This window comes from Ornithodoros turicata, chromosome 8 (genome assembly GCF_037126465.1).
Source record: "Ornithodoros turicata isolate Travis chromosome 8, ASM3712646v1, whole genome shotgun sequence".
Classification (NCBI taxonomy): Eukaryota; Metazoa; Arthropoda; class Arachnida; order Ixodida; family Argasidae; genus Ornithodoros; species Ornithodoros turicata.
The window spans coordinates 9802945-9815904 of record NC_088208.1 but is presented as its reverse complement, the minus strand read 5'-3'; the positions used below and the strand labels follow the sequence as shown (position 1 = coordinate 9815904).

The window sequence follows — 12960 nt, the reverse complement described above, 5'->3', positions numbered from 1 at the left end:
GTATCATGTCAAGCCATGTTATATTAATTTGGAACATGTTGTTATTAGTTGCCCGAGCAGTTGATACACAGCGAGAACATAGCCCGGGTGTGTTTGTCTCTTCAACCGCAGCCCTTGGTTTTCCTCCCTGATGGCTTCACATGTCAGGGATAGTTTACAGAACCGGTAGTTCCAGCCAAGTGTGAATTGCTTTTCACGGGATCATCATGCTGGCAGATGAAACATATGATTTAAATTATCTCCAGGACTGGAATTGCGTAGCTTCACACAAATACTACTACCACGACGTAAGAGTAGTTTCAAATCTAGCTTTTTTGTGTTCCTGATCCTGTGTTCGAACAAGATGTAGTATCCACTATGACCATTTATATGGGGGTTAGGTACAGTGCAATCAACATATGCTATTTACAAGTCTGTGTTTCCTACTCTGTTGAAATGGGGTAGTTTGCATCTGAGAGCCATAGTGAAACACAGGCAGCCAAGGACAGACATACATTTGATGCCCTCGGGAAACATAGCAACACATTGCAGGGGCTCTGGATGCTACCTAAATTTCCAGAACACGCAGCTCAAGGCAGCTATTAAACAACAAGCGGTTAGAGAAATCCAAGACAGTTGCATGTGTAAGCAGTCCGCTGTTGGATTTGCTTCTGTCCGAGATACGTTATCTCAAAGGGGACGCACTGGCACACTCAGAATGATACTAGGGCCGCCTGTGAAACAGAATGGGGAGAGGGGGAGATATATAACCATTTTTTCTTGTCTGTTATTCTGTTGGTTAAATTGTCATTTGCTTAGCAGCATATATGTGTATATTCCAGAGTCTGCTAATAAATATATCAGTTGAGGGTTAGCAGTCGCATTGTACATGTCTCATCCTGTCCTAGGCTGCTTGTGTTTCACTATGGCCATGTTTGCTATTGCAAAGAGAAAAAAAGGACCATAGAAATACACGAAAAGAGCGACCTGGAAAGCTGCCTGTTCTAGTGCTGACATGGAGGCAATACAGTGAAGTGACATGTTCCATTCATGAACTGTACATAGTAGTACACATCACAATGGCAACCGATTATTGAGATTTTTCTTGCTACCTTGTCTTTTGGAATTTTGATCGCCCAGACTATAATTGGAGCTTTATGTGATTACCCTCTTGAGATACTTAAGATTGCTGATGCTGTGCAGTTTGTTAATCTTTAAACTGTACTGTGTTGAGGTATAAAAAGAGAATTGTCGTATCTGCATTTGAGTACATAGGAATAATTAGTTAGTACTTTCCTTGTTGACATTAATATTTGCACCAGGTCACAACATTGTTGATTGATGGAAAATGAAATACATATATCTATTTCCTTGCGAAACAATACAGAAATGTCGTCTTTTCAAGTGAGATATTCCCTGTTCACCAGGCATAAATGTGGAGAAGTTAAAGGGGCTTCAATGATGGTAGAGTCTAGCATAGCTTTTTGCCACTTCACATATATTCACTGTTATTCGTGTGCACATGCAAGACTAGGAAGGTAGAGCATGCGCATAAAAAATAATTTCGTATGCAGCCACACATAGGGATCAGAAGATTAGATAGATAATAGATGTCCAGGCACATATAATTGTGCTTTATGTGCAATGGATATGCAACGCATTGCTTCCATGAAGCCTTTTTATTTATTTTTTATAAATTATTTTTATTTTATATAAATTTTATATTACTTATTATGTACTTATTTTTCATAAATTTTATAAATTCAAAACTCAAGTTACACAGCTCCTGTAAGGCAGCCCTTTGCCAATGGTTTGGTAACGTGTCTCTAACTGTAAAGGTAAGAGACAGTCGAGAATGCTGCAGACAGGGTTGCGACTTACATATTGTTTATGATGTCCTACATGATAAATGTTAAATACAAAGTGATTTGTGCAATAATTCCTGAGTACGGAATTAATTCCGAGGCTGGCCACTGATGTCACCCAGGACGACAAGTCACATAATTGCCTCTAACACTTTTACACCGCATCAGCACTCTACAGAAGGATAACGTGCACCCACTAATTTGATTTCTAGGATCTATGCTATGCCCTAACTCTTCAGATCCCACATTTATAAAAACACAATTTCTAAGTGGCAGTATGTGCTCTGGTAATTCTTTTGCGTCTACATAGTGTGCAACAATATGGCTCCTGGAGCTTTCGTGTGCATGTTTTTGTGCTACGGTACTCATTACAAACAATATCCAGATGTTAGACATAAAATGCAGAAGTTTGTAGCGTGCCACACAACGCAGCGTGACATGGGATTGTGTGATTCAAACAAAGCTTCTGGAAAATGCACAGAATCCCACACAAAGTTTAAAATGTGATGTGTATTTCGTTTTACGTCACTCGTCCTCGTCGTTCCATGGCATCGTTGACGGTGTTGCACATTGATAAATCGTACGTAAAACTTGTCCCATTGCAGTATGCGGTTTCTCAAGTACATAGCACGAATTTTTCCTGCAAGAATAAAACGTTGTCGGCATTTTCTTGATAAAAAACGGCTGTCGAAACGTCAGTCTCTACAATGGGCAAGTGCTGTAAAGGGGCTAACGCAGACGCGACTTGAAACAAATTACGTGCTCACAAAACACAAACGAAGAATTCCAGTCACAACATCGCACAGAGGTTGGTTCACAGATGAGTTCGCAGCTGCTGGACTGTTTACTTATCGCGGAACCCGGCTGTCCGCCATCTTCACGCACAGATTCGTGAAGCCACGAGAAGCCGTAGCTGGAATCCACTGACAAGTACAAAGGCGCGTACACGTCACAATGCCCGTTCGGGTGCATCTACGTCATAAAAATGGCTGCGCCCATGTGTGTTTCGTAATGAATTATCTATTTCTTTTACATGGTACCGTACCGAACTGAGAGAATGAAAATGCATTTTGGGGAGGGCTGGATGTGGGCTTTCAGAATACTAAAATGTTCCACAAGCCGGGACTATACATAACGAAAAAAGTTACAGATACCCCGACTTCACGTAACAAAACAACAATTTACTTGACAGACATTTCGTCCCCCATGCAGGAGACATCATCAGTGCGAGCACACACGAGAGAATGACATCTAACCCAGTTTAAGGAGGTCGCTGTACCTGTCTGGGAGAGGGCCGCAGTAAATTGTTGTTTTGTTACGTGAAGTCGGTGTATCTGTAACTTTTTTCGCTTTCAGAATATCACAACCGGTTCGACTATTTGGGATGTCGGCATAGCTGACCTTTAATAACCATACTAGACCCGTTTCTACACATTTTAACCTCGCTGGACACGCTTTGGACACAGACCTCAAAATCGTTATCCTTGAATCGCGTTATAACAGTGACATGAGGCGCAAAAATCGCGAATCCTTTTTAATCGCAAAATTCCAGTCTCTGAAGCCGCACGGTTTGAAAATCCACGCAGGCCCACTACAATTATTTAACCCGTAAATATTATTTCTCGCACAAAATAAAATAACACAAAAACACGCACACACGCAAACTGTAGAACAACTCAACATTTTTCTTTCCATGTTCTGTTCATGAGACTTGGATTTGCACAACTTGTAAAACGCATGGCGCAAGGACCCACAGCCCTAGCGGCTCCTCAAGCGCGCAAGATCCCATGTTGTCGACAACCTTGCTAGAGCTTCGGAGTGTTGGCCAAAAAGTTTCAACGGTTCTTAGCCGAATGGACATCCTGGAATCAAAAATGGAATCTCTTTCACTGAAGCATGATGCGCTTGCCAGCCGTGTTAATGAAAACGCGGTCTCACTTAATGAGCTGTCCTCCTGCACGACGAACCTTCAAAGCGCTCTAGCACAGAAGGATGCGGAGGTTTCAGCACTAAAAATACAGATAAACGACATGGAACAGTACAACGGGCGCCACAATCTAGAACTTCGAGGGGTTCTTGTGCGTCCCAAGGAAGATGTACTGGAAATTCTTAATCTTGTTGCTGATAAGCTTAAAGTTTCCCAACTCTCACGCGCCGACATTGAAGCCGCGCATCGACTTCCTTCAAAGAACGACACAGCTCCTGCCATCATCGTACGTTTTAAGGATAGGCAACTGAGGGATCTCTGGCTGAGTAAAAGACACCAACTAAAGACTCAAGATACATGTGAAAATCCTGATTTACCACCGTCGGTTTTCCTCTGTGAGAACCTAACCGCATATAACAAGTCACTGCCTTGGCATGCAAGAACAACGGCAAAGCAAAAAAATTTCAGTACGTCTGGGTACGAAATGGCCATGTCCGCAAGCGTCGTGATGCAGACTCCGGTGTACTGCGCATAAAAAGCTTGAGTGACCTCACTGGGCTGTGGTGTGACGCGGCTAATTTCCTATATTCATGTCGTTAGTTTCACTAGACTGCTTGAGCAAAACGTGCCCTTATTATCTTTTTACGGCTCATTTGAATATACGAAGCCTTGGAAAGCATTTCGATGAAATAAAAACAGTAGTCCAGTTGCTGGAAAATAAGCTGTCGTTTTTTGCACTAACCGAAACATGGCTGCAAAAGGAGCGTGAAGCCTATTTTAATATAGCAAATTACGAGGCTTAGTTCAGTCATAGAGATGGCAGGCAACATGGTGGTGTTGCCCTTTATATTCGCTCTGGGATACCCTACACAGCGAGAACCGACATTTCATTTTGCTGCCAGCTTGTAGAATCTTTGTTTATAGAGGTACCCAATTGTCCTCCTGCCATTAGCACCTTCGCTCACCGTCCTTTAATCATAGGCGTAGTGTACAGATCACCGGACTCGATTTTAATGGAATTTTTGGACGCACTGGATACGACGCTGCATTTCTTGTGCCAACATAGATTTAACGTGGATAGATTTAACGATTTCTCGTTGGAGATTTTAATATCGATCTCTTACAAAGTAATTCAGCTGTGTTAGATTACAACGATATCTTGGCTTGTTCCGGGTTCAAGCAACTTATCACTTCAGTAACCCGCATTGGAAGACCTGAACATGGAACTCTCATCGACCATGTACTGACAAATATCCCCACTGATAACCTGATATATGGTGTTGCAGGATGTGATATAACGGACCATGAAATGATTTATGTAGGCGCGAAGGAGTCTGTACAGATTGGCCCTGATTGCGTCCCACGCACCCACATTAATTACGAATCCCTAGAACGTCGTCTGAGTCAGATGTCCTGGGATTTCTCTTTGCACACAGACGTGACCGCGAAACTAAATTACTTCTTGTCAACTTTGTCGGAGATGATTCGACAGAGCTCTTCCAGTACTGCGCCTAGTAACCGTAACACGATTCGACGAAGGCAATACTAAAAAGCATAAAACATAAAAATAACTTGTACATCAAGCTACGGCGTTCACCGTCAAATTCTAATTTACGACTGACATACAATAAATACAATAATACCCTTAGGAATGTTCTACGAGTAGCAAAAGTGAACTACTACTCCAAAATTATCGCTGACGCTAATGATAGCCCCAAAGCCATGTGGAACGGGATTAATCGCATCCTGTCGAAAAGGAATGTCAAGGCTGATACTGCCATCTCACTCTTAAAGGAGCAGTCTAGAGGCCCACAACTTTGTTTCTGGTTTTGGTCAGTATGGAATGTTAGGCGGCCGAAAACAGTTTTCCCACAATCAGTGCAACCGTAGCGAAATTGGAACGCCTGCAATAGCTCCCCGAACCTCCTGTGCGCGAAACACCCTCCTTCGCCTTCACGATAGGCGCGTGATGAGCGCCACCATGCGCGTCACTATGTGACGCAAGTGGTAAGGACGCTTCTCATTGGACCTAGGATCACATGATCGAGGTGAACAACATCGCGCAGGCCGGATAGTCTGCTACCGCTTCGGAGACGCCATGCGTTTTCCGGCTACGTGATGTCCGAAACGGAGGGTTTCAAGCCTGTCCACGACACAACCACAATTTTTTGGGAGCGCCGATACCACGGGAAGAACGAGTGGTGCAGCCCGAAATTAACTGCGCTTGTACAGCGAAAACCCCGTGCTTCTCGACATGTGTGCAGCCTGCTGTCCGGTCGTTTTCACCGCGCAGTTGGTTCAGTGGTTAACATGTGGCGCCACAATACCGCCGCCATCGCTTGCTTTCTACTACTTCAGCCACTGTACTACTACTGTGAATTCTGAGATTGCACAGAAGCCACGGATCACGGATATATTACTCTTGTGATCGTAATCTTATTTTCTCAGGCTGCATACGTGCTTTTTTTTTTAGGAAACGTGATATAAATCATATAAAGAATAGAAGTCAACAAGAAACAGCTTGCAATGTTCGTAGCAGACGGTTTTTCCTACGAACGAATGAGGGGCTTTCTACCACCAACGTCACAGTAGCGTGGGTGTGGTCTGCAGTTAGGGCGCTCCGGCCTCTCACCGCGGCAGCGATTTTCCAATTTAATTGCACCGTGGTGAAACAACTTTGGACAGAAATATTTTGTGGGAATGCTTCTGCTTTACAAGATGACAGCAGTTTTTGGCCATGTTAGATACCACTTTGATGCTCCGTTAAGCAATGACGAACTTCTAACCAGTCCCGTTGCCGTGGCAGAGGAGTTCAACGATTACTTCTGCAACATTGCGAAAAGCGTGCCTCAGCTGACCGAGTTCACGCAAACGTTTCCGTTACCTCCTGTAAACAAATATAGCCTTTTCCTAGGACCATCTACACCTGATGAAGTACTTTCGATTATTAAGACACTGAAATCGTCAAATTCATGTGGCCACGATGGCATCTCGGTAGCTCTTTTGCAAAGATTTGGTCATCTGCTCGCTGCACCATTGGCGACTCTGGCAATCGATATCTTTTCCCAGAGGTCTTTTCCGGATTTGTTAAAGGTTGCAAAGGTTATTCCAGTTTTAAAAAAATGCAGCAGGACAATGGCTGGTAATTATCGTCCTATATCCATACTTCCGTCTATTAGTAAGGTGTTCGAAAAATTAGTGCTCCTGAGGCTCGAAATCTTTTTCGAAAAACATAAATTACTACATCCATTCCAGTTCAGTTTTCGCCCGGGGAAATCCACAACCTTAGCGTTAGCTAAATGCCACTGAAAAGATTAAGCGCAATATCGAAGCAAAACTACTTACCATGGGCATCTTTATCGGCTTGACAAAAGCTTTTGATTTAATAGATCATCAGATCCTGCTCAAAAAACTTGAGAGGTACGGTGTACGTGGCTTAGCTTTGAACTTATTGACCAGTTATTTCGAAAACCGGAAACAAAACGTATCACTCAGCAACTCTAATTCTGGCATTAGAGCACTGACAACAGGCGTTCCTCAGGGCTCTATTTTGGGACCTTTCCTATTTCTTATCTATGTTAATGATCTCCATGATTACCTACATGAAGACTGTTTCCTTTACGCAGACGACACTAACATTTTTATTTACGCATCTAACACTATGAGCTTGTTTGCAAAGGCAAATAACGTTTTACGTCGGTTCTCCATCTGGCTTTCTGCCAACAAACTGGTTCCAAATATTGACAAGACTTGATACGTAATATTTCGCCCCCGACAAAAATATTTGGACCTAGACCAGGAAAAGCTATACTTCGCAGGCCGCCCTCTCAGCAGAGTGTCTTCAGTCAAATTTCTCAGCGTTATTTTACATGAAAACCTAGCAGGGGATGATCATGTTAAGTTTGTCGGACTCAAAATCACCTCCGCTTTGTTCGCACTTTCTAAGTTAAGACAATTTCTTTCTATCCAGGCGCTTCTAATGGTTTACCATGCTCTAGTCCACTCCAATATTTCGTACGCTCTGGAGGTCTATGGGTTGACCTATCCCTCCACCCTTCTTCCTATTTTACACTCCCAAAGGAGGGCCCTGAGGATAATGTTGTTCATACCCCCTTGCGAATCAATAGCGTTTGCCTTTCAGTGTTTGTCAGTACAAGATACTTATTCTCTTGTTAAGCATAAAATCGCACTTTTCATGTACAAGTTGATCCATGGGGCTATCACGGACCACTTGGTCTCTCTCAATCGAGTTCATACATTGTACAACCTACGTCATCAGCCTGACATGCTTCAACTTCCGTACACGTTCCACGTACAAATTATGGAATATTTTCAATGTCTTTTTTTGGTTCCAAGGTATGGAATTCCCTACCGTTGCATATCAGAACCCTGTCTTCCTTTTTTCAATTTAAGAGATATTCCCGTCTATATCTATCACAATGGTAGTGGGACACGAAAGCTGTATGATTTAGTAATGATCTCCTCCTTTCTTTCTTGACATAAGACACCCTTGATATGACTTATGCAATTGTTTTATCCATGTCGGTAATGCTTTTTGCTTACTACAGGTTGCACCATAATGTTTCACTTTCCTTGTCAATGCATTTTTGTCAATTGTTTGTCAATGTCTTTTTTTCTTTCTTTCTTTCCTTCCCACAAGGCTTGTTATATTCATGAACGTCTGTGTATTTACTGCTGGGACTGTTATACAGGGCACGCCCTCACAGTCCCATTTGTAACTCATTGAAACTCAGAAAGAGTAAAGAGTAAATACAACCTGAAACCTCTTCGTTAGACTCTCCTGAGACCACCTATGTCTTCACGTTCTTTGGTCACCTCCACTGGTCACCTTTGTACTCCGCACCTGTGTCCTCATTCCGTCCCCATAACCTCCCTTTTTATCCTTAATTCCTGGAAAGTCACCTACATGCGTTCTCGTTTCCTGTGTAAGCCTTTGGACTCGCGTGATGTTGCGCTTCTGATACCCCTTCGTTTGTATTTACGTTCTTTTCATTTTTACCTGTATTTGCATCATTTCCATCACCCTGTTACCCCCTCATACAAAAACTCCTTCGTCAACTGTATATATGTTCCTGTATCATGTTCATATTTTTCTAACCTGAAGAAGTGTAGTCTCGTGCACGGAAGTCTTGTTACGTTATGTGTAAATAAATAAGTTACTCCTACCGTTTAATATCACTCTATGATAATTTGCTTCATGAATAAAATCCACGGGAACGGCCTTGATCATATTAACGATTTTCGACTATATGAAGCAGGGTCCTTAACAATCAGCTCCAAACTAACTATCCTAACGATTACCAAACCTAACATACCACAAGGTGTTTGTCAATCCCGTAACGTGAAACGATTACATGTTTATTTCAAGGGAATGATAACGGACGTATTTTCGTTACGGTTTCCATTTTCGTTACAGCTATATATTTTGGTCTCCGTTATCCGTTTCTGATACCAGTCGTTCAGTTTCCTTTCTCCTGCGTTTCCGCTTCCGGTAATGGAGCAACTGTGAAAGAGCTGCGGGAGGCCATCCCGTCCGGCTCTGAGAGCACCCTGTTTTGCCCAAGTGCTGCTTCAGTGTCACGCGTACACATCACAGAAGTACGTTTACGTCTTTGGGATGCACACAGCTTCAAATATAAAAAAAAATGTGGGAGCGACCTTCATCCAGTGTCCCATTCATAGGCGGACGTTCTCAGTAGTAAATAATACTGTTATTTCAACGGTGAAATGAAAAAGAAGTAAAAAAAGATATAAAATACCGTACGCTTTAACACTTGTGTTATGGTGGTGTAGAGTGCGTGGAATCTATGTTGTGTAAAAGTCTCATGGGCGTTGATCATGGAGTATGAGGACTGGGACGAATAGGCAAGCGAGGGATGCACCCTCGACATCCAATAGTGCGGTTTGTTTCCATGCACTCGTGTAGTATTTAGAGCAGGGGAGTCAGGGTCAGTCAGGGAATGGAGTCTTAAAAATACAATATCAAATTAAAAGTCACTCAAACGTCATTGCACAACAGGAATAGTCATTACCCGAATTCAATACCGGACTGCAATTTTTGTTTCCGTTTCTGTTTCTGGTAATGGAGGACCGCGGTCTGCTTTTCCGTTATCGTTACCATCTCCAATTTCGGTAATATACCGTTTCTGTTTCCGTTACCATTAGTTTAATTGTTAAATTCTTCCTTTTCACTTCAGCTGTCAAAATAAACGCAGCCAAGATGTTCGCTAACATACAATCCACAGCGAGTCAACCTGAAGAAAGCTGACGTGGATTAATGCAATTTGCTATGGAGTGGAATTGGTTAGAACTGTTGCGTTCTTTCCGAACAGCTCTTTCCTTTTTCTGCGCTTCTAGGACGTACCATTTCGTGCCACGGGATTTTTCATTGAGTTCATTTTTGAATTCTGGAAGTCGGAACAACTATTTCAAATTCCAGTATTTACATAAGGAAGACGCAAATGCCGCAAATTATAGGACATTACAGCGCGAACACATGTCATTACGTCACCTGCTGGTAATCCGACCACGAACACTCACAAAACAAGAAAGAATACGTAGATATGCAGAATATGAAAGATTATGATAGTTAAAGATGCAGAGACACAGATATGTCAATCGTTGGTGTGATACGCTCATAGTTGTGGAGTTTGTCTTAATTTCACACAGGGTATGATGGGCGCAATACGTACCCCGTGACTAGTACGAAGGCATCCACCTTCGCAAACAGATCAGGCTGCTGCCTGCGATAAGCATTCCTGAAGCTGTACAAAGAGCTTTTCATATCGACATACTGCTGAAATTCTTCACCGTATTCGCCAAAAGTTGTAATATACCTCTCGTCGTAGACCTGTAATAAACGAACAATACTGATCCATACTTTAAATTCCCGTAGTACCCTAAGAACAGTACTTGTCGTATAACACACTCTTGGCCAATCATCGTTCCGAGTACTCTTGTTCTTTCTTTTCACTCGTTTAGAAAGGAAAGCGCACGCCTTTTTTTTTTCTCTTTCTTTTTTTGACACATTTATGTTATCAGTCACATACAGAGGCATACGCCGTGCTCTCCTCAAATAGCGAGTGACAACTCGGAATGACACGACTCTGGGCGGTGCTTTGGGCGGTGTGACTGTTGTGAAGTTTTGCTCTTGGAAAGTACGTAGGAGTTGAATTTTCAGTTGCAAACGAGAGCTCATCTTCAGACGTCAGGACCGTAGGATCGGGACCCGTCTCCCTGCTTTGCCGCTTCGCGCGTTGCTAAGTGTTTGCGCCGCTTTCTTAAATTACATTGGGCAGCGTCCTGACACAGATCGACAAAAATATTTTGCGTTGCGGCTACTGTACCATTAAACTCCCAGGGTTCCGAGGCAAACAGAAATGTCTACACAAAATGTTTTCAACCCGCAACTGCCAAGACTGTCACGTCAATCATGGCAGCATGCGTGTTACCAAACGCAGGATTTATCTGTGGGGACCCATCTACATTTCCGAATCTCGACGAATGTACTCTTCGCAATGTGGCTCTGTTCAACCTGTGCAAGACTAGAATTGCAATTGCATCCCTGCAATCTGGTCTTATGGCATTTTCCCCAAAATAGCAATGGGGTAGCATTCTGCTCAATGAGCGGAAGTGATCCCCCTATCATCGTCATCATGTATTTCTCTCTCTCTCTCTGGTCTTATGAGGTTGTTGATTCGACGGAAAGTGCTTCCATTTCGGAGAATTTGTCCTCCGCCCTTCTTGTTCCTTGTCTCTCGGTCCCCTAACATGACGTCACTCATCCCGTGCAACTTGTATGACAGCAATATAACACTAAATGAAATTCCATCGATGGACGTGATGGTGTGACGTGCTCCAAAAAATTTGTGGTTCATTGATTTCATTGGTTTTTGTCTTGCTTATGTTTTTCTTCTTAATCTTAACATCGCAAAGTTGTGGGTGTCCCTTTTTGGGGCCCGCATCAGGACTTACAGACTTATTGAGAGTGAAGCCAGTAATCTTCACAGTGACTTTCGGGTCTATGATGGTGGCATACCTAAGGTTTATCTGCAAGAAAAACAAAAACGAACAGACATAAGTTAAACAATATTACTCTTTGCAAAAGGGTCGTAAACCGTGGTTCACACTACTGTGTTTCAATGCGTGCGGACGCGGCAGAACCTTGGTAACCGTGGCAACACACACGTGTGAGACCTTCCCCAGCAGAACGGAAGGGGTTAGCCCGAGCTAAACTTTTTTTCAGACGCAAGTACCGGCCCCCAAACTGAGAACCAACCAAAGTGTGGAAGGGGAAAGATTCATGATAATAGTCCAGGTAATCGTGACCTTGCCCCTGTGTCTGACTGCAGCGAGCAGTACCCGCACCATCACCACCAGGTCCCGATCTATTTCTCAGGGAATGCGGAGTTCAACCGAGCAAAATACCATTTCCATGTACGCGTCATCCTTGGGCGTCAGGACGCAGAACGTCGTATTTTAACCCATTTGATACCATTGTTCCCATTTGGGAACAAAAGCATTACCTTAGTCTAAGCGAACGCGCAACTTAACGCCGATATGATGCTGAAATCAGCTTGCATTGTATGCCAAGATACCAATGATCAAAAGTATGGTCCGAAATCGCGGTTAGGTGTTCACGTTTTCAGCTGATAGGGGGATTCGTCTGCCGTTACCAAAGTTGAAATTTTTGCTGGCAATAAGGGGGGGGGGGGGAGTTTCCATTATGTGCAGCAGGTGCGTCGCCTTTCCGTTGCTTATGTAACTACCAGTGGTGGTGTAACTGCCTTAGGACACCGCGACCCACTCCAGGGCGGCCTTACGTCATGTAGTTGGCTTTCTTGAGATGACAGGCCTAAAGGAACCCTTGTGACCCCAACAGCGCTCTCGGACATTCCCACCATCTCGATCACGACCAGGATCGCCATCGCCGCTCCGATCATTCCCGTCATCTGTCATCGTCATCACTCATCATTGTCAACACTCATATTAGACCCCCTAGCTATGGGGTAGCGTTCCTCTCCTGGAGTGGAAAACCTCCCCACTTCATCATCAGAGTATATCTCTTGTTGTTGTTGCAGGGAGACAAATATACATATCTGTATGGTTAGAAAAGCTCACTAGCCAAATATTCCAATGTGAGGCCAACCATTTCCTCAGTTGTTCCCA

The 12960-nt window shown here is 43.3% G+C and overlaps 1 protein-coding gene across 1 annotated transcript in view; it reads right to left on the bottom strand.

The window, feature by feature from the left end:
- Positions 1–12960, bottom strand: part of LOC135365916 (venom metalloproteinase antarease TserMP_A-like) — a 74387-nt gene that overhangs the window by 34190 nt on the left and 27237 nt on the right. The window contains exons 7-8 of the mRNA XM_064598580.1: positions 11767–11841; positions 10485–10642 (exon numbers count right to left, since the gene is read on the bottom strand). Coding sequence (XP_064454650.1) covers positions 10485–10642; positions 11767–11841 — 233 coding nt within the window. The remainder of the gene's footprint in view (positions 1–10484; positions 10643–11766; positions 11842–12960) is intronic.